This window comes from Scyliorhinus torazame, chromosome 17, assembly GCF_047496885.1.
Source record: "Scyliorhinus torazame isolate Kashiwa2021f chromosome 17, sScyTor2.1, whole genome shotgun sequence".
NCBI lineage: Eukaryota > Metazoa > Chordata > Chondrichthyes > Carcharhiniformes > Scyliorhinidae > Scyliorhinus > Scyliorhinus torazame.
In genome coordinates, this window is record NC_092723.1 from 23,286,297 (window position 1) to 23,307,950 (window position 21,654).

Consider the following 21,654-nt stretch of genomic DNA (forward strand, 5'->3'; position numbering starts at 1 on the left):
TTTAAATATTGTAGAAACTCTTACTATCGGTCTTTATAGTTCTAGATAGCTGTCTCTCGCCCTCTATTTTTTCCCTTCTTATTAATCTTTCAGTCATTTTTTTGCTGATGTTTATATTCTGTCCAATCCTCTGCCCTGCCATCCATCTTTGTGTTTAAGTTTGATGCTATCTTTAACTTTTTTAGTTAGTTCTGAATGGTGAGTCCTCCCCCTTGGAATTTTTTTCTCTTGTTGGAATGTGTCTATTCTGGGTGTTCCAAAACATTCCCTTAAATATCCACCACTGCATTTCTATTGACCAATCCCTTAACTCGACTGTCAGTTCAATTTCACTAGCAATGCTTTCGTGCCCTGATAATTGCCCTTGTTTCGGTTTAAAATATTAGTCTCAGATCCACATTTCTCTCCCTCAAACTGAATATAAATCATATTATGATTATTGTTACCAAGGGGCACTTTCACTATGCGTTTACTCATTAATCTTATCTCATTGGTCAATACCGGGTCTAGTATAGCCTGCTCTCGTCTTAGTGCCAGAACATGCTTTTAGAAGAAACTATCATGAAAACATTCTATCAATCCTCACCTAGGCTACCTTGCCCATCTGATTTTTCCAATCTATATGTGGATTAAATTTCCCCGTGATTATTGCTGTACCTTTCCGATAGGCTCTTCCTTTATAGTCTGTCCTACCGTGTAGTTACAATTAGGGGGCCTGGGGGCAACATGGTGGCGTAGTGGTTAACACTGCTGCCTCACGGTACCGAGGACCCGGGTTCGATCCCAGCCCCGGGTCACTGTCCGTGTGAAGTTTGCAGTTTGCACAATCTCCCCGTGTCTGTGTGGGTCTCATCCCCACAACCCAAAAAGATGTGCAGGGTAGGTGAATTGGCCACTTTAAATTGCCCTTTAATTGGAAAAAAAAAATTGGCTACTCTAAATTTATTTTAAAACACAATTAGGGGGCATGTACTGCACTCCCATAAGTCACTTCTTGCATTTATCATTCCCTATCTCCATGCAAACTGCTTCTACATTCTGATATTCACTAAATGGTGCTAAATCTCCATCAGTGAGTCCACAACAGGCCCAAGACATGAGGTGAGGAACCCCCCCACCCAGTGTTGGAGAGCTTTGGGAACCAAAATCCCCCTCTGGCCCATCAAGCGTGTGGCTCACAATGACCTCTCTTTTGCCCCACAGGGAAGGTAGCCAACAATAAGTGGGACAGGGCCAATAAATGGGGGCAGAGTACCAGAGATTTGAGTCCTCACCCCCTGTGAGGAACGGGCCCTTGAGATCGCCGGGTTGACCAAGGACAGAGCAGTCAAAGACAGCAAACTTGCCCTGAACACTGAGGTGAACATCCATAGCCCCTTTATCGAGGTGACCTGTCTCAAGTGAGCTGTTCATGTCAGACAAAATGATCTATCCCTCTGATTGACCACATGTCCATTGTCTCGCAGGATCATCTGATGGGGCCGGCTCATCCAGAGTCTCTCTCCCCCCCCCCCCCCTCCCCCACCACCACCACCAATCCAGAGGATGGGTGTGAGTGCTCTGTCAGCAGAAAGCCAGGAGTCAGACTTTGTCATAACCTGATGAACACCAGAGCTAACCTCACAGTGAGTGGTCATTACTCTCCTGTCTTGTATATTGACACTCCAGCATTGCCGACACAGGCCCATCACCCTACAAGGACCTTTTGAGGGTGGAACAGAGGAGGGGGGGATTGCAGAAGGAGAGATTGGGAGGGGAGGGGGTAGCTGATAGACAAAGCCTCGTCCTATGAGAAGGGAGTGAGGATGAGGATCTCCCATGTTCCCTGGGAATGCCGGACCCTTGTTGCTGCCTGCCCTCCATCCCGTGACTCCTCCCGCGGGGCCTCCCAGGGTACGTCCTCCATCCCCTCCTGGTCCGTCTCATCCTGAGATGAAACTACATGTCCTTGCTCCTCCTCCTCCTCCAGCATGTCGCCCTGCTGCTGTCAGGTGGTGCAGGGAGACCCTCCGGTGGGTGTACTGCAGTGCACCACCAGAGCGGTCCAGGCATCGGAAGCACATTTTCAGCAGTCCAATGCACCGCTCAGTGACAGCACGTGTAGAAACATGAGCCTCGTTATATTGGGTCTCCATCTCCGTCTCCGTACTCCACACTGGCATCATTAGCCAGGGCCTCAGCGGGTACCACTTTACCCGCAAAAGCCAACCTATCATCCTGGGGTGGTCCAAGAAGATGTTGGGGATCTCCAAATGGCCCAGGATGTCGCTATCATACACACTCCCTGGGAAGCGTGCACACACGTGCATTACCCAGAGAAAGTGGTCACACATGAGTTGAACATTCAGAGAGTGGAACCCATTCCTGGTAATGAAGGAAACTCCCTGATGCCCCAGTGTACGTAGGGCAAGATGCGTGCCAGCAATTACCCCCTGGACCTGGGGCATCCCGGCAATGGTGGGGAATCCTCCACCTTGGGCGTCTTGGTGGGCCTGATCCAGCTCAAAGCTGATACAGTCTGATGCCCAGGCATACAGGGCATCTGTGACCTCACAAATGCACTTGTGGGCTGTAGCTTGGGAAATACCGTACAATTCCCTGCTCAAGCTCTGAAATGAGCCGGTTGCATTGAAGTTCAGGGCTGCGGTGACTTTTAAGTCCACCGGGAGCAGGTGTCCTCCTCCTCCGAGGGGTGCCAATTCCATGAGGATATGGCACAGGTGCCGCACTGACTCTTTGCTGAGACGGAGTCTCCTTCAGCACATGCTGTTGGTCATCTCATCGAAAAACTAACGACGCCTGTAAACATTGGGCCGTCGCTGGTGTCTGCCTCTGGGTTCCTCCTCAGTCTGATTGGCGGGCAGGTGTTTCGGTTGTGCGGAGGCCCCATGCACATGGGGTGCCACCTCCGGCCTGCGTCGATGCTGCTGCCGCCTTCTCTGGCGGCTGCCTGCCTCGTCTTCCACCAGCACAGTGAGGACAGCCTGTGCGGGATTGACATAACCAGCCATATTGTTATATCTGTCAGGAATTGGAGAAAGAGAGAGACCAACAATCAGTTAGGGCTTCCACCCCGGGACCCTCGAATCCCCCAACCCTCCCCATCCTTACGTGTTCCGCCTTCTCTCAGAGTGCCATCCACCAAGCCAGTTATGCTGGAAAACCGCACATTCACCCCCAGCCACAGCAGGAGCCCTGAGACGCAAGATCCCAGACCACTGCCGGGAACATTAGGGAAACTAATCCCCCAATCCACACAATTACCCTATGGTCACGAGGATATCCCCAGTGCCGAAGCCCAGCTCGAGTGTCTGATTGTTGGCTGCTGCCTCTATGGTGCTGATGCCTCTAGAGTTCAGGCAAATTGTTCAGGTTTCAAAGTTTGATTGAAATGCGATGCAATAATCACCATCTGAGACATAGCACCTTTACCCATGAGAAGCGACTTGAAAATATTTTGTTTATTAAACCATCAACAGTAACAAAGAGTTGAAAATCAACTACATAACATTCCACATATCACACTAAGCATTAAACAACAAGGAACCATCACCGTTCCTTATTGGTACCAATACAAAGCCATATCAGCTTATTTTCACACAAAATAAACAAAGACACGATGTGTGTTATCACGTCCAGAACTTTGTCATAGAAATGATCTGTCCATCAATATGTTACTTGTTCCATGTATCTGTGCCATTCTCCGTTCCAGGAGCCGCAGTTATGCAGGCTCTTCTACATGGCCCAATCTCACTGGAACTAAATCCTGGCATCCACATATTCCAATGGCACACAAGGTGCAGTTGAACATCCTTGACTTCCAGTGTGTTTACCCCACAGTGAGATGCCAGTTACACGCAGCATTCACCACACCAGCAACAAAAGCATTAGCAATTTGTGGAAGCATTTCTTCAATGGCATCATCAGGTGGCCCATTTGAATCAATGTCACGCACCAGGTCCCGCAGAATCTTCTTGCCTCAAACCGGATTGTCTTCTGGACCATAGGTCCACCTGAGGACTCAGATATGATTTTTAAAATTGTTGTTCTTTATGGCTACGGAAAAGCAGGGAAACAGCAACAGCAGCCTCCAGGCATCTGCAGTCACCAGCAGAGAAGACAGCAAACACAATCTGCAGCTGTGAAGTGCTCTCAGAACTAACAAGGCCAATTATTAGCAATAGTCTTCAGCTGTGAAGCTAGAGGTTGCTCACAGTCAAAGGAAGTTAAAGTGACTTCAACACATAACCAAGAGCAGGGTTTTGTCTTGCAAGTGTTTGGTAGGATAGACAGGCAACAGCTGTAGTTGGCCCTGCAATGGGTATCCACAATATTTAAAGATCGCTTGAAGGCCTCACAGGCGAAAAGCCCCTCACCACCACCCCACTTCCATCGGCCCAGGGGCAATCCCCAACCTGGAATGCTTCAGCCCCCCCCTATCCTGACCAACGCCCACCCTCCCCCTCCCCGAGCACTGGGGCAGCAGCTCCGCTGCCCTTGCGTTACATGCCCAAAAACAGAAATGGCTACTCAATCCCTCAGTTGCCCTCAGCAGCCATTGCACAAGCGCCACGTTTTTAAACAGGAATACTGAGCGACACCCGCATGATTTCTCGCTGGGGAGCCGGTTAATTCCTGGGAGGCCATTGCATTCAACTTCAATTTCGCTATTGGGATGGAAATGAGTGTTAATGAAATGCTTGCATATTTGGGCCTGATCCCGAACTCGCCATCGGGTGTGGGCTGTTTAGATAAAGTAAACTGATTCGCGCCCGGTGTGAATCTCAATTTTGGTCTTTCCCACTATTTAACCGGTGGGCCAAGACCACGCCGGGCGCAACACAGTGGTTAGTATATGCCCAGTGCCGATGACTTTGGGTAGTGACAGCAGATACTGGGTTTCTCTGAAGTATAAGTAATAAGTCAACAAATTGCTGTGGCTTTAACTTTCTCTCTGCCTCTCCATCAGAAACCTTCTCCCAGACTGTGCCAATTACTAGAATGCTACATTTCCAGTAGAGCAGGACAATTACACATTGAAACTAATATGTAGCTTACAGGTTGCACTTAACTCCCTATAAAGGGACAGCATCATGATGGGTTGTGGGAAAGCACAAAGTAATGAACAGACAGAGCAATTAAAACAATAAGAGAGTTCAACCTATTTCAATTTGCTGCAGCTGGCAAGGCTGGTATGTCAACCCATTGTTAGTTGCTCTAAGTTTGTGGGAGTTGAATTGTCTTCTTGAATCACTGCAGTCTCTGTGGTAAAGGTGCTATTAGTGATGAGATACATTTCAGTGTTTTGCTTGACCATTGGTTCTCAAACTGTAGTCTGTGAACCCCTGGGGTGGGTGCCGTGGATGACTGTCCAGAGAGACACAGTTGGTATTCAGATTCCACCTTGCCAACACATAGGCCTCTATCTAACACATTGAACCTTTAGGTTCAAGTGCATGCACTGAGTAATATAGCAAATAATTAGTCTGCAACCTGTTGCACAGGTCCCTCGAGACATTTTTCAAAATTGCCAGACTAGTCTTAAGTCAACGTTAGATTTGCAGGTCCCTTTCAGAGTAAACCAGGTCTTGCTTCAGTGAGAATTGAGAGCAGGTGAAGCCCATTGAAGCTTGTGCTTAAGAGCTGGATTTTTCCCAGGAGGGAGATTTTCGAGACAGGAAAGGATCGAAACAAGGGCTGTAATTCCCCGGTCGCTGGGATTTTCTTTTCCCGCCAGCAGTGTACCCCCGCCCATGGGTTTCCCGGTGGCTTCAATGGAAAAATCCCATTGACAAGCGGCGAGATTAGTAAATCCCGACACCAGGGAATGGCGCACAACCGAGAAACATGCGATTGGAGGACCAAAGAATCCCGCCCAGGAAAAGAGAAAACCAGTATTTGTACTGAATAAAAGTATCACCCTAAAACAGTTATGAATCATCGGAATGTCTTCAGCTGCATAATTCGGTAACTGGATATTCACCTTATAAAATATTCAAGCCATCCTTACGCACTCTCCCAGTACCTGTAGAGATACTGCTTTACCAAACTGAGTAATGTGGTGATATGCATGTGCACATCAATGTATATAGTTATCTATCAATGTATATAGTTATAGGTATGACCTCCGAACAGCAGGTGGCGATAGAGATGTACCATGTGACTCGAGAGATTTGGCAGTTGGTAGTAAGTTGTACTAGAGGACAGTCGCACCAGACATAGCTCCAAGAGAATTCACTGAATTCATTTATTTTGTTACTGTTTGTATCATAGTTCGTTTGTTATCTTTCCACGTGTTCATCTTGTTAATAAAACTCTCTTACTAGTCAAAGAACTAGATGTTCTCTGTGCATCTGCACTGCGGCCACAACACAGAACATAACAAGTAAATAAATCAAGGCTGATTTTAATTACATGGAATTTTTACATTAGCTTTGGGGCCCCACATGAGTGCTGGACAGGAGTGAAGTGAAGTACAGGCTGAAAGTGTGTGAGGATTGCAATTTTCATTCCTTAAAGGCCATGAATGTTTTTCCGACAATCCCTGAGTTTCACAGTCCTTTACTAATACTAGTATTCCATTTCCAAATTTTTTAAAACAGAGTTCAAAATTGCAAAAGTCACAGTGGAATTTCAACTCACAGTCCCTGGAATATTAGCCACACTGAAATACTAGGTCCAGTAATCTACGATGACACCACCATGCCCAACATAATTAAATATAATTCCTGTGAACAATTAATTGTGCAGCAACCCGCAATGTTTGTAAGGCTGGAGGGAAGCTTTCTTATTGAGAAACCCAGATGACGAGGCGAGGACCAGAGTACAGGACACCATCAGGATTGACAAGAAGCCTACAGCCATACTACAAATGCCCGATCTTGCCTGATTTCAGAAGCTAAGAAGACTCAGGCATAGTTAGTACTTAGTTAGTCAAAAGGCTGGACAAAGAAAATTCTACAGACACCGTCAGCAAACTACCCCCACCCCCTCTCCCTCCCCCCAACACCATTGCCCTTGAATACAACCACACCCAAGTACAAAGACAAATAAAAATGAGGCAAACAAAAACTACTAAAGCCTACATCTAACAAATCCAAACAAAACAAAAACTCTAAGCTCATTAACTTAAAAAAACTATTATAAAGAGCTGCAGCGAACCCTTAATAACCACTCCCGTAAACTAACTCTTTTGTTATCAGGAAGGCTCCTGACTGGAGAAAAATAAAAATAGATATAAACAACGAAATGAGAAAACCCCATATACCTTGCACACCAAAAGGAAGCTATATATTATCATAATGAACAGAACTCCACATAGTGTAAAACCCCAAATCTATTTTGTTAATAAATTTATAGTAGCCAATTATTTTTAATTTTCCAATTAAGGGGCAATTTAGCATGGCCAATCCACCTACCCTACACATCTTTGGATTGTGGGGGTGAAACCCATGCAGACACGGGGAGAATGTGCAAACTCCACACGGACAGTGACCCAGGGCCGGGATTCGAACCCGGGTCCTCAGAGGCGCAGTCCCAGTGCTAAAAACCCCAAATCTTAACAAGAACTATAAGAACTCAACCCCAACATGAACAAGAAAAACCAGAACAAATATGAAACCCCAACAATGTCGCAATTCAACACGCCTGTCGACAGAACCGAAAACCCAATTACAACGCGCTCAACTTGTCTCTTTTAACGAATGAGTCCGTCTCTCCCGGCGTTAAGAAGAAATAGTCTTTTCCCTCAAAAGTAACTCTGAGCCTAGCTTGGTAGGCCAAATCAAACTGGACTCCACTCTTGAACTTGATTCCATTGAACGTGGCCCTCTTCTTTGCTAGCTCCGTACCCATGTCCTGATAGAACCTGATGGAATGGCCTTTCCGCTTAAAGTCACGGTGTTCCTTTGCCTGTCGCAAAACCCTCTCCCTCTCCTTGAAACTGTGGAACTTAGCTATCACCACACACGGTGGATCTTCAGGATGAGGCCTCGGCCAAAGTGTACGATGGGCTCGGTCCAATTCTGGCAGGGATGTGAATCCTCCCTCACCAACCATTTGCCAAACATGCCCGAGAAATACGCCATTGGCATTGGGCTCTCCATTCCCTCTGGCAACCCCACAATCCGAATATTTACACTCCTGGACCTGTTTTCTAGGTCATTCATCTTGGCTCTCAACAATCTATTCGTTTGGATCACCGAAGACAATTGCGATTCCAGGAAGACAATCCCATCATTGAGGCGACCTCCATATCTTTGATTGTGGCGCCCTGGGCTTCAAAGGTCTGATTAGTTTTCCCCGGAGCCATTCGAGTGGGGGCCAAGGCCTCTTCAAATAATTTCTTGAAGTCTTCCGACACAATTTGTTGATGCTTCTCAGTTTCCTTCGCCAAGGTACAAGAAAGCATCTCAGCCATTCGTGCAGTGAACAGAGAACCAGAACCTGACTTCTCCAATTTTCTTGCCGATGAGCATGGCGGGGCCTCAGACTTTGTCGCCGAGTTTCTGCTCCAGCCTTCTTTTCCCTGATTTTTTTGGGGCATTTCAGTCATACACGACCTTTGTTACAATAACTATGTGAGTTTCCAAGAGCAAACAATCTGTGGAACTATGAAAAGTGGGAAAAAAGTACAGTGCTCCAGTGGGAGCCATCTCGTCCATGTCTTCCCCCTACATTCCACCTCCGAAAGTCCCCTCACAGGACAGGGAAAGCATGAGGAAAGATACAGAGCAAAACTCCCTCTACATTGACCCCAGCAAACACACCCAGGGCACGTACAGCACCGGGTTAGATAGTTTTGTGGATACAAAAAGGGGAGTCCCCACTGAGTTGAGCAAGAGACGGGCAGCACGGTAGCATCGTGGATAGCACAATTGCTTCACAGCTCCAGGGTCCCAGGTTCGATTCCGGCTTGGGTCACTGTCTGTGCGGAGTCTGCACATCCTCCCCGTGTGTGCGTGGGTTTCCTCTGGGTGCTCCGGTTTTCTCCCACAGTCCAAAGATGTGCAGGTTAGGTGGATTGGCCATGCTAAATTGCCCTTAGTGACCAAAATTGTCCTTAGTGTTGGGTGGGGTTACTGGGATAGGGTGGAGGTGTTGACCTTGGGTAGGGTGCTCTTTCCAAGAGCCGGTGCAGACTCGATGGGCCGAATGGCCTCCTTCTGCACTGTAAATTCTATGTAAATTCTATGTTTATTCCCAAGCTTCAGATACACGTCTCCCAGTGATACACAACCGGGTGGCCAGCCAGCTTTATATAGGAAATGATTATGCTGCCCTGCCCCTTTAGCGGGGAAGCACATATTCTGCAAAGGACTCTGGGAATACGGTCATCCAGACCCCCTAAGTTCATTATGCGTATAGCTTATTACATCCCTCCCTCCAAAGCCCAAAGCACTCGCCAAAAGCCGTACACAAAGAGGTGGAGGAGAAACAGAAGGGGAGGAAGGGGGATGGACTCTGTTTGGCACAGGCGGAACATCCTGCACCAAAGGGTCCGACAGTGAATATTGCGTCGGGGAACATCGTTTCCTCCAGGAGCACCGGAGCGGGTCTGCATCAGGAGGCAGCTGCACAGCCACGTCCACCTCAAGAGGCCGTAGATAGCTGTGCGTCTATCTTAGAATCCGAAGAGACTGTATCCTGTGGTCATCTGACAGACCGCTGTGATGCGGAACCAGACAATCCAGAACATTGCATAGACATAGAACATAGCACATACAGTGCAGAAGGAGGCCATTCGGCCCATCGAGTCTGTACCGACCGACTTAAGCCCTCACTTCCACTCTATCCCCGTAACCCAAGAACCCCTCCTAACCTTTTTTTTGACCACTAAGGACAATTTATCATGGCCAATCCACCTAACCTGCACGTCTTTGGACTGTGGGAGGAAACCGGAGCACCCGGAGGAAACCCACGCAGACACGGGGAGAACGTGCAGACTCCGCACAGACAGTGACCCAGCAGGGAATCGAACCTGGGACCTTGGTGCTGTGAAGTCATAGTGCTATCCACTGTGCTACCGTGCTGCCCAAACTGGATAAAGGCGTGGCCTTTGCGACCGGTTCAGCGCGTCAGGGTGTGCTATATGGGTCCCTGACCAATGTTCAAAGGAGTACTCATAGGCGGCCAGCAGCAGCCCAGCACTGGATTTGTGATGATGCAATGGGTGGAACAGCTTTGTCTTTGTGAAAAAGGTTGAGCAAGGGCTTATGATCTGTGATGATGTAGAAATGGCCCCGGATACACGCTGGTGGAAACTTTTCACATCGAATACCACCGCCACACCCACCTTCTTGATCTGTGCATATTTGTGCTCGGCCGCAGTTCGCATCAGGGTGCGAAAGCGATCGGCCTCTCCCGGCCATCCTGCATCCGATGGGCCAAAACGGCCCCAATCCCATAAGGTGACGCATCACATGACGAGATCCGTCGTATCCGTCGGACGCAACCCACTGCGGTCCACTCGATAGCGCAAGTAGACCACCTCTCTGGTGTGAAACATGCTCATTGCTCGATGCCGCCGGATGCCAAAATCTAAAAAGTGTCGCGACACCACCTCCAGGCTTCTCAAATGTTCCTGGTCGGTATCCACCGTGACCAGCACATCGTCCAAGTATACCGCAATGTGTGGCGAGCTTCACAGGATATTTTTCACAATGCACTGAAATATGCCAACGAGACCCCAAAACGCAACCAGGTGTACTCAGAGAGGCCCCGTTGTGTATTAATTGTAACATATTGGCGGGAGGGCCGGTCCAGTTCAAGCTGCAGACACACATTGCTCATGTCCAGTTTAGTAAACGACCACCCACCAGCCAGCTTGGCATACAGGTCCTCCAGGCAGGTTATGGGAGAGCGGTCAAGCTGTGAGGCATTATTTCTATTTTTATTTATTTATTTATTTTTATTTATTTTTTAAAAATAATTTTTATTAGGGTTTTCACAAAATATCAACAACAGAATGAAAAAGAAATCCAATAGAATTAAATACAGAACAAAGTAAAACAACCCCCATGCCCCCCTGCCCCCTATACATAAATAATAAATTAACACCCCAAGTTAACACAAAGCAAACATAGCAAATATATACACCCCCTCAGATCCCCCAGGGTAAATAAACAGAAATAAAATAGAACCCCCCCCACCGGGTTGCTGCTGCTGCCATTGACCAATGTCTAGCGTTCTGCCAGGAAGTCCAAGAACGGTTGCCACCGCCTAAAGAACCCTTGTACCGATCCCCTTAAGGCAATTTCCACCCTCTCCAATTTAATAAACCCCGCCATATCGTTGATCCAGGATTCCACGCTTGGGGGCCTCGCATCCCTCCACTGAAGAAGAATCCTTTGACGGGCTACCAGAGACGCAAAGGCCAGAATACCGGCCTCTTTCGCCTCCTGCACTCCCGGCTCCCCTGCAACCCCAAATATTGCGAGCCCCCAGCCCAACTTGACCCTGGATCCTACCACACCCGACACCGTCCTCGCCACGCCCTTCCAAAATTCCTCCAGCGCTGGGCATGCCCAAAACATATGGGTGTGATTTGCTGGGCTCCCTGAGCACCTAACACACCTGTCCTCACCCCCAAAGAACCGGCTCATCCTTGTCCCGGTCATGTGTGCCCTGTGCAGCACCTTAACTGTATGAGGCTGAGCCTTGCGCACAAAGAGGAAGAGTTCACCCTCCCTAGGGCATCTGCCCACGTCGCTGTGAGGCATTATTGACTGTCAATTTGTGATCCCCGATGAGGTGGAGCATCCTGTCCGATTTCAGGGCAGGAACCATCGGCGGCGCCCAGTCAGCAAAGCATACGGGCCAAATAATGCCGAAACTCTCTAACCAGTCGAGCTCGGTTTCTACTTTCTCCACCAAGACTTAGGGAACTGGTCATGGCTGGTAATAGCACGGCTGAGCCCACCTGAATATTGACCATGGCTCCTTTGATGGTTCCCAGACCAGGCTGGAAAACATACAGGAACTTACCAAGCACCTCGCACCGTCCACCGGACCTGACCTGGAGAATGTGCTGCCAGTCCAAATGCAAGTGGCACAACCAATCGCACCCCAGCAGGATGGGGCAACCCGTGAACCAGAATAAGGAGGAGTTGAGCTGACGGACGGCCATAAAAAACAGGGGTCAATGCCGTCCCCACAATCCGCAGATTCTCCCCTGTGCACGTGGTCAAATTGGCCGCTGTGTCTGTGAAAGCCAAAGTTTGGACATCCCGTCGTATGCGGCCAAAGGTGCTCTGGACCACCTCGGACACTCCATGTGCAACATGTGCCCATTCACTTGCAATGGGACCCGAATGCGGGCTACACGGGGTACTGCCAGGCAATATAAGCTGCATCGCAGTCTCTTTGTCTGGTTCATCCAAGGGAAAATTCCAATCCCAAGGCAGACGTCTACCCCGGCCGGTGCACCTGGACCATTCGCCGGAAAGTAGCGACTAGGGGCTTTTCACAGTCATTTCATTACAGTGTTAATGTAAGCCTACTTGTGACAATAAAGATTATTATTAACCACCCGGCCTATCTTTGTGTCATCCGCAAACTTACTGATCCTACCCCCCACATAGTGATCTAAGTCATTTATATAAATGACGAATAATAGGGGGCCCAGCACAGATCCCTGTGGTACGCCATTGGACACTGGCGTCCAGTCACTGAAGCAGCCGTCTGTCATCACCCTTTGTTTCCTACAGCTCAGCCAGCTTTGAATCCACCTTATCAAGTTCCCTGTATCCCATGTGCTTTGCCTTCTTTATAAGTCTCCCATGTGGGATTTTGTCAAATGTCCTGCTGAAATCCAAGTGAACTACATCAACTGCACTACCCTCATCTACACACTTCGTCTCATGCTCAGAAAATTCAATCAAATTTGTTAGGCATGACCTCCCTCTGACAAAGCCATGCTGACTATTCCTGATCAAACCTTGACTCTCCAAGTGGAGATAGATTCTCTCCTTTAAACTTTGGAAGGAGCAGTTCCTCGGTAGTGTAGAGCTCAGTATCCCTGCCTGTCACGCGAAAGACCGGGGTTCAACTCCCCGCCGGGGAGGGAGGTATTTTAGGGTGGCACAGTGGCACGGTTAGTGCTGTTGCTTCACAGCGCCAGGGACCCAGGTTCAATTCCCGGCTTGGGTCACTGTCTGTGTGAGGTCTGCACGTTCTCCCCTTGTCTGCATGGGTTTCCTCCGGATGCTCCGGTTTTCTCCCACAAGTCCCGAAAGACGTGCTGTTAGGTGAATTGGACATTCCGAATTCTCCCTCTGTGTGCCCGAACAGGTGCTTGAGTGTAGCAACTAGGGGATTTTCACAATAACTTCACTGCACTGATAAAGATTATTATTATTATTTGACAAGGAAATATTCAATGAATGGCACCACCTGAGGAACAAAGAGACCTTGGTGTGTTTTTGAATAGATCTCTGAAGGCAGAAGGGCAGGTTAATAGGGTGGTGAAAAAGGCATATGGGACACTTACCTTTATCAGTCATGGCACAGATTACAAAAGCAATGAAGTCATGTTGGAGTTATATAGAACATTTGTGAGGCCACAGCTGGAGTACTGTGTTCAGTTCTGGTCGCCACATTATAGGAAGGATGTGATTGCACAGGATCGGGTACAGATGTTGCCTGGGATGGAACATTTTTGTTATGAAGAGAGGTTGGATAGGCTAGGCTTGTTTTCGCTGGGGCAGAGAAGACCGAGGGGTGACCTGATTGAGGAGTACAAGATTATGAGGGGCATGGACAGGGTGGATAGGAAACAGATGTTCCCCTTAGTGAAGGGTCGGTTACGAGGGGACACAAGTTCAAGGTGAGGGGTGGGAGGTTCAGGGGGGATTTGAGTATTTTCTTTTTTTCCTAGAGAGTGGTGATGGTCTGGAACGCACTGCCTGGGAGGGTGGTAGAGGTGGGTTGCCTCGCATCCTTTAAAAGGTACCGGGATGAGCACTTGGCAAAGAGCCCTTTTTGCATCTCTGCGTCGCCGATGCCGCACAATAGGCAATCGCGCAACATCTCAGACAACGTTGCCCCATTTTCGCAGAACCCGGCGATTTTCCTAGGCCGGATCATGAACTCGGTTGCTGACTCACCCAGGGCTCTCTCTGCCATTTTGAACAGATACCGATGGACTATGACAGATGCTGTTGGGCGGAAATGCTGACCGATGAGCTCCATGAGCTGGTCAAAAGTATGGATGTCCGGGGCCGGTGGTAATGTAAAGCTCCGGATAATCCCATAAGTATGGACACCGCAAGTGGTTGGCAGGATTACTGTTTGCTGCTCATCCTCCGTGATATTATTGACGAGAATGAAATAGCACATTCGCTCTGAATACTGAGCCCAATCCTTGATTCCATCATCAAAAGCGTCTATCCGCCCGAACAATCGCATGGCGAAAAAATAAGACTTCTACCAGTACCACGAATGCCAGGAGGTGGTGGAACCAGCAAGGCCACAGTGATGACAGCAGGCCAAGTTTACTCCTCCTCGACAGTTTTGTGCATTCAAAAAGGGGAGACCACACCAAGTTGAGAAAAAGACGAAAGGTTTATTCCAAAGCTTCAGATACGTGGCTCCCAGCAATACACAACCAGGTGAGTGGCTGGCCGGGTTTATACAGGAACGGATTACACAGTCCTGCCCATGTAGCGGGGAAGCATGTATTCCGCAAAGGGCTCTGGGAATACTGTCATCCCGATCCCTAAGTTACGCACGGGTATATGTTATTACAGATAGAGTCCTTTATATTGTCTCAATAAAACAAGGGCAGGTACAGCACGGGGTCAGATACAGAGTAAAGCTCCCTCTACACTGACCCCATCAAACACTCCCAGGACAGGTACAGCACGGGGGTAGATACAGAGTAATGTTATGGGCCAGGGTTTAGAGAATCCCAAAGTGTATCATGGAGTTCACCTGACCCACAACTTTTAATAGATTGTGGTATGGGGAGCACACGGCTTATTCTCCAGGTATGGTACAGCAGAAAATGGACCAGTGGTTTTTCAAACTAAACAATGTTTATTCTATGAACTCAAGTTAACCTTTTTAAAACAAAGTGAATATCATAGCAACCATTAATTCAAATACACCCCCAAAGAATACAACACTAAACAACCTGTATGCTGTCCTTTTTACCATCCAAAAGACTTAACAAACCTTAAAACAGGAGCACATTAGATTTATATTCAATACTGAGACCGTTTTACAATTCTGAGTACTCCAAATGATCCATAGATAGTCTTTGGATGGCATAGATCAACAGCAGTGCAGCTCACAGACACCCCAGCTCTTCTCAAACTGAAACTAAAAGCAGAAGTGGAGCTCAGCTCCACCCACACTCTGACATCACTCCAGTAACATGAACAGCTCCATTTCTTAAACACCCATTACTCAAAGGGTACTCTCACATGACAGTAAAGCTCCTTCTACACTGGCCCCATCAAACACTCCAAGGGCAGGTACAGCACAGGGTTAGATACAGAATAAAGCTCCTCTACACTGTCCCCATCAAATACTCCCATGGCAGGTACAGTACGGGGTTAGATACAGAATAATGCTCCCTTTATTTTTTGTAACTCGGTAAATTCTGGGAGGGTACTGGAAAACTAGAAAACAACCAATGTGACTTGCTTGTTCAAAAATGGAGAAAGATGGAAGGCAGTGAATGATAGGCCAGTTAGTTTAACATCTATTATTGGCAAGATGTTGGAGTCAATAATCAAAGAGGAAATAGCAAATCATTTAGGAAAGCTGAATATAATCAAACCGAGTCAACATGGTTTTATGAAAGGTAAATCATGTTTGACAAATTTGCTCCAATTCTTTAAGGATGTAACAGGGAGAGCATATATAGGAGAACCTATAGATGTAGTGTATTTAGATTTCCAAAAGGATTCGACAAGGTGCCGCATAAGAGGCTGGTGCACAAAGTAAAATTGAAGAAAGCGTGTTCGCGTGGATGGAAAACTGTCTGTCACAGAGCAAATGGAGAGTTGGAATAAATGGATCCTTTTCATGGTGGAATGATGTAATTAGTGGAGTACCACAGGGATCAGTAATTGGCCTGCAATTGTTCACGATTTACATCAATGATGTTGTGGAAGGAACAGAACGTAAGGTTTCTAAATTTGTCAATGCTATGAAAATAGGTGGAAGAGCGCAACATGATATAGATAGGGTGAATGACTGGCCGAAACCCTAGAAAATGAAGTTTAATGTGGGGAAGAGTGAGATAATGCACTTATGCAGGGGGAATAAAAGTTAGGTTATTATTTAAATGGAGAATGACTGCAGATGAGTGAAGTACAGAGGGATCTAGGTATTCTAGAGCATGAATCACAAAATGCTAGCAGGCAGGTGCAACAAGTAGTTAAGAAGGCAAACGGTATTTTGGTCTTTTTTGCAAAGTGGTTGGAGTTTAAAAATAGGGAGGTTTTGTTGCAATTGTATATGGTGTTGGTGAGGCCTCACCTGGAATACTACGGACAGTTTTGCTCCCCTTACCTAAAAATGGGTACAGTAACATTGGAGGCAGTCCTAGGGAGATTCACCAGGCTAATTCCGGCAATGAGAGGGTTTGCCAATCAAGAGAGACTAAATAATCTGGGTCTGTATTCCTTGGAGTTTAGAGGAGTGAGGAGTGACCTTATTCAAATGTATAAGATCCTGAGAGGGCTTAACAGGGCAGATGGTGAGATGTTTTCACTCGTGGAAGAGTCTCAAGCAAGGGGACATAGCTGCAAGAAAAGGGGACGGTCATTTAAAACTGAGATGCACAGAAATTTCTTGTTGCAGAGGGTGGCGAATCTCTGGAACTCTATGTCCCGGAGGATGGTGGGAGCTGGATCATTTGAAGTATTTAAAGCGGAGATGGATAAATATTTGACAGTTTGAAGAATGGAAGGCTATGGGGAAATGGCACAAAAAAGGAGTTGAGGCCGGCAGAGATCAGCCATGACCGTACTGAATGGTGGAGCAGGCTTGAAGGCCCTGGTGATCGACTCCTGCTTTTAATTCTTGTGTTCGTTATCCCCGTCAAACACTCCCAGGGCAGGTATAACATGGGGTTATATACAGAGTAAAGCTCCCTCGGCACTGCCCCCATCAAACACTCCCAGGACAAGTGCAGCACGGGGTCAGATACAGTGTAAAGCTCCCTCTACACTGTTCCCATCAAACACTCCCAGGACAGGTACAGCACGGGGTTAGATACAGAGTAAAGCTCCCTCTACACTGCCCCCATCAAGCACTCTCATGACAGGTACAACACCGGGTTAGGTATAGAGTAAAACTCCCTCGACACTGTCCCATCAAACATTCTCAGGAAAGGTACAGCACGGGGTAAGATACAGAGTAAAGCTCCCTCTCCACTGTCCCCATCAAACACTCCCAGGACAGGTACAGCATGGTGTTAGATACAGAGAAAAGCTCCCTCTACACTGTCCCCATCAAACACTCTCAGGGCAGGTACAGCATGGGGTTAGACACAGAGTAAAGCTCCCTTGACACTGTCCCCATCAAACACTCCCAGGACAGGTACAGCACAGGGTTAGATACAGAGGAAAGCTCCTTCCACACTGTCCCCATCAAACATTCCCAGGACAGGTACAGCACAGGGTTAGATACAGAGTAAAGCTCCCTCTACACTGTCCCCATCAAACACTCCCAGGGCAGGTACAGCACGGGGTTAGATAGTGAGTAAAGCTCTCTCTACACTGTCCCCATCAAACACTCCCAGGGCAGGTACAGCACAGGGTTAGATACAGAGAAAAGCCCCTTCCACACTGTTCAACTTGTGCATCCAAGAAATTTCAGTGCGTCCAACACCAAAACTGTTCCAGTGACTCGAGTGCAAAGTCCAAACTCACACTCTAGTACAGTACTGAGGGAGTGCTGAGGTGCATGTGCCATCTTTTCAATGAGATGTTGAAATGAACTCTACCTCGCTCCCTCCACAATTAGATCGCAAAAGATGCCACAGAATTATTCAAGCCGAGATGGAGAGCTCTCGCTGGCCTCCTTGGCAATCTTTATTTCTTATCAGATAGGTAGCAATGGTTTCATTGTTATATGTTGGCACCTACTTTGAGCCAAATGATTGCTGCAATACAACAGTAAAATACTTCACTGGCTGAAAAGCACCTTGGGACTTCCTGGGACGGTGAAAGGCGCTACAGAAATGCAAGTCTCTTTACTGCACCTTCCAGCTCTGATTAAATCAGTGACAAATTAAATGTGACATCAGTGACAAGAGGCAGAATTACATCACCAGAGCCTCTGTTGTTGTGTTCTTGTCACGGAGAGAAGGGAAGGACAATGACTTGGACATCATGACTCATTCAAATTGTATTATTTCAATGCAACAGGATAGCTGTGAATAATTTAACCAAATCCAATCTTAATATCAAACCCCAATGAGAATGATGATAGTTTATAATCCGCATTTTAAAAGTTGGTGCGTTTTCCCCTGGATGACATCCTGATATTGGACCCTTGCCCTCCAGGAAGGAGAAATCCGCCTTCAGTAAACTAGACGGGGAAATCTGCAAGACTATTTTTTTTTTAATCGGGGGGGGGGGGGGGGGAGGCCAAGGAATCTTGCCAATGAGTGGAGACAGTTGTGCCTGAGTGAGACTGCAGAGATTGGGAAGGTGCTGCAGTGAAATAGAACAAGAAGTGTCCAATGGGTTAAAGCTGAGGCTCTGCTCATTGGGTGGCTGCCTTCAGTGCTTTGGCCAATGGGCTGGCGGAATTGTCGAAGAGTTGCGGATGGATGTCCTTGCCCTCCAATGGGGGGAGAGCAAAGAGCAGAGAAATAAACAGTCTTGTCCCTGGCAGAGAGGCGAGTGCGCAGAGAGCGGAGTGACCAAACTGGAGAGAGAGGGGGGCGGGAAGAGAGAGGAGAGCAGCTCTGCCTACTGAGCCTGGGATCGTCCTGTGCCACCTCCTGTGCCTCCCTCGTCGCCCTCCTGCAGCTCCGGGGGCAGGGATTTCCTGGCTCCCTCTTTCTGCTCTCTGCGTCCGGCTGTGGATGGGATCCGCTCTTTGATCAAGCGCTCTTTCACCGTCTTCCTGTCCCTTGTCGAGCCGGCGATCACCTTGTGTGGATGTTGGAGACGCCGCCGCTGAACGTCGATCCGCGCAGCAGGAGGTTGGGAAACGGGAGGCTGCGATCATCGGCAGAAAGCTCTGCAGACGGAGCAAAGGGGTCCACTGCTAAACCCCAGAAGATTTATGACTGTTAACAGTAAGTCAACCCCGGGGTGAGGAGGGCAATGGGTTAAGTGCCAGCAATGGTTGGCAACACAGCAGTGACTTTTGTTGGTGAATGCAGGGTTGTGGCACAATGCCCGCACGCACTTGCACCCTGCACAATGTTCAATTATTTATGGCTGCAAGTGCAAGCTCCCTCTGCCAGAAAAGTTCCTCTCCCCTGTGTGGTGTGAACCCTGATTTACTCTGGTGCACTCAATGACCACTTCCTGAAGCCTCACAATGTGGTTGATCTGCCTGATGGAGTCCTACCTTACTGGAGGATACCACTGTGGAATTTCCTACCTGGCTGTTTTACTTCTAGTGGCTCTATGTAACCTCTGTCCCATGAGTGTGTCCGCGCTGAACTGCCACTCCGACTGCATCTGTGCCAGTAATATTGTCAGCTGTTCGAAAAAGGAACTGGGTAATATCCCCAACTCCCTGCCAGAGTATACAGCGGTCCTGGATCTCAGCTACAACAGCCTGACCCGCTTGAGAGCTGAGTGGACCAAAGTTCGTTTGTCGAGGCTCCACACTCTGCTCCTCAGCCACAATGGCTTGTTCTTCACGTCCGAAGAAGCTTTCACCGAGGTACCGCATTTGAAATACCTTGACCTGTCCTCCAACAAACTCAAAGCTCTGGAAGAGCTACACTTCCAGGGGCTGGAGGAGTTGGAGGTGCTGCTGTTGTACAACAATCAGATCTCTCAGATCGACAGGACGGCCTTTGAAGGACTGGACATGCTGAAGAAGCTGTACCTGAGTCAGAACCTGATAACACGTTTCCCACAGGAGTTAGTGAAGGAAAACACCAGGCTGTCCGGACTGGAACTATTGGATGTGTCAAGTAACAAGATAAAGTCTCTGCCTGTTCAGGAACTCAACGATCTACCTGCCTACCTCAAAAACGGTCTTTACATACACAACAACCCCCTGGTGTGCCATTGTAGCCTTTACCTCATGGTCATCCAATGGCATGCTCGACAGTTCAATTCTGCAGTCGACTTTAGGAATGAGTTTAAGTGCATCCTTCCCCTAAACCACAAGGTGTCCATCAAACTCTTCGAGCTGCAGGAAGACTACATGAACTGCAGCACCATCATCGATTCGGAGGTGGAGGCCTTCCTAGAAGGGACCTTGACCTTTCATTGCGACACCAGATTAAGGAACATGACAAAAGTGTGGGTGACGCCGGACAATGAGACCATACAAGCGGGCCTCAACAACCAGACCCTCAAGATGTTTCCCGATGGCAGCCTGTGGCTTGGCAATCTAAGACTGGAAGATTCAGGGACTTACACTTGTCTGGCCACCAGCAGTCAGTTCAACGAGACCATCCATGTGCAACTGAGAGTGCACAATTCCACAGCGAGCCCCACACACGAGTCACTCAACACAGCCTACACCACTCTGGTTGGGTGTGTTGCCAGCGTGATTTTGGTTCTCATTTACTTGTACCTCACGCCATGTCACTGCTGGTGCAGGAGCAAAGCTGAGATGCAGAAGAGCCAGCAGGAGGAGAGCATTCACTCATCCATACTGAGTGCCACTTCCACCCATGACCTCTCCGGGGATAAAGCTGCCATGGATCGGCGTGTGGCCTTCATTGAGCCAACCAAGGACATGCAAGGGCAGAACGGGAAACTCAAGCCCAATGCTGTGGAAGAATTTGAGGACAAGAGACTCTTAACTGTGCCCAGAAAGAAATCTGACTGCGGTTCTATTGGCTCCGTGTCCTCCGACTCTCCCATTGTCGTTTAACCACTTTAGCCATGTTCTGTGTAATTCACACAGGCTGCTGGCAGACACCAGGGTGAGGACTGCCAATGCTTCGTATCTGAGCATGGGAATAATTAGCAGGCCAGGGGCGACCTTGGTGACTATCAATTTGGCCAAAACAATTCGCAGAAAATTTGATCAGCCGCAATTTAAGAATGCAAACTGCACGGTTCAGGGCGAGACCTGAACTGTCCACGATATTTCATAATATTTATTTATTTTCTTAAATTACTTCGTACTCCTATCTGACTAACCGTGTAGCCGCTGCAAGCTTTCCAAAATGCAACTGTGGCCAACCTACTTGCTGCAGCAGTCACTGGGCCTGAATCGACTGACTGATTGCCCAGGCAGGGGAACGCTTCTGTGTGAGACCTGCAAATCCCAAATAGGCTGGTGGCGAAGCAAACGGAAGCCTATCCCTCGCCTCTGCGTGCTGCACCTCTGTGGGAAGGGTGAGTGAAAGAATGAAATATAAGCCTAACAAATTTCTGGTGAATTGGGGAGCCAGTTTTTTACCAGCAAAGGTCTCCATTAATAGAACAGGCCTTGGAGGAGTCCCGAAACCAGCGTCCGGTGAATATGTTAAAGATTCAGCTGTTGATC

General features: G+C 48.1%; 1 protein-coding gene across 3 annotated transcripts in view; it reads left to right on the forward strand.

Moving 5' to 3' along the window:
* The first annotated feature begins 18,846 nt into the window (after window positions 1-18,846).
* LOC140393781 (amphoterin-induced protein 1-like) overlaps window positions 18,847-21,654 on the forward strand; it is a 112,948-nt gene continuing 110,140 nt past the window's right edge. For all 3 annotated transcript variants that reach the window (XM_072480195.1, XM_072480192.1, XM_072480194.1), the window contains exon 1: window positions 18,847-21,503. In XM_072480195.1, coding sequence (XP_072336296.1) covers window positions 19,513-21,033 — 1,521 coding nt within the window. In that variant the 5' untranslated portion in view covers window positions 18,847-19,512 and the 3' untranslated portion in view covers window positions 21,034-21,503. The remainder of the gene's footprint in view (window positions 21,504-21,654) is intronic.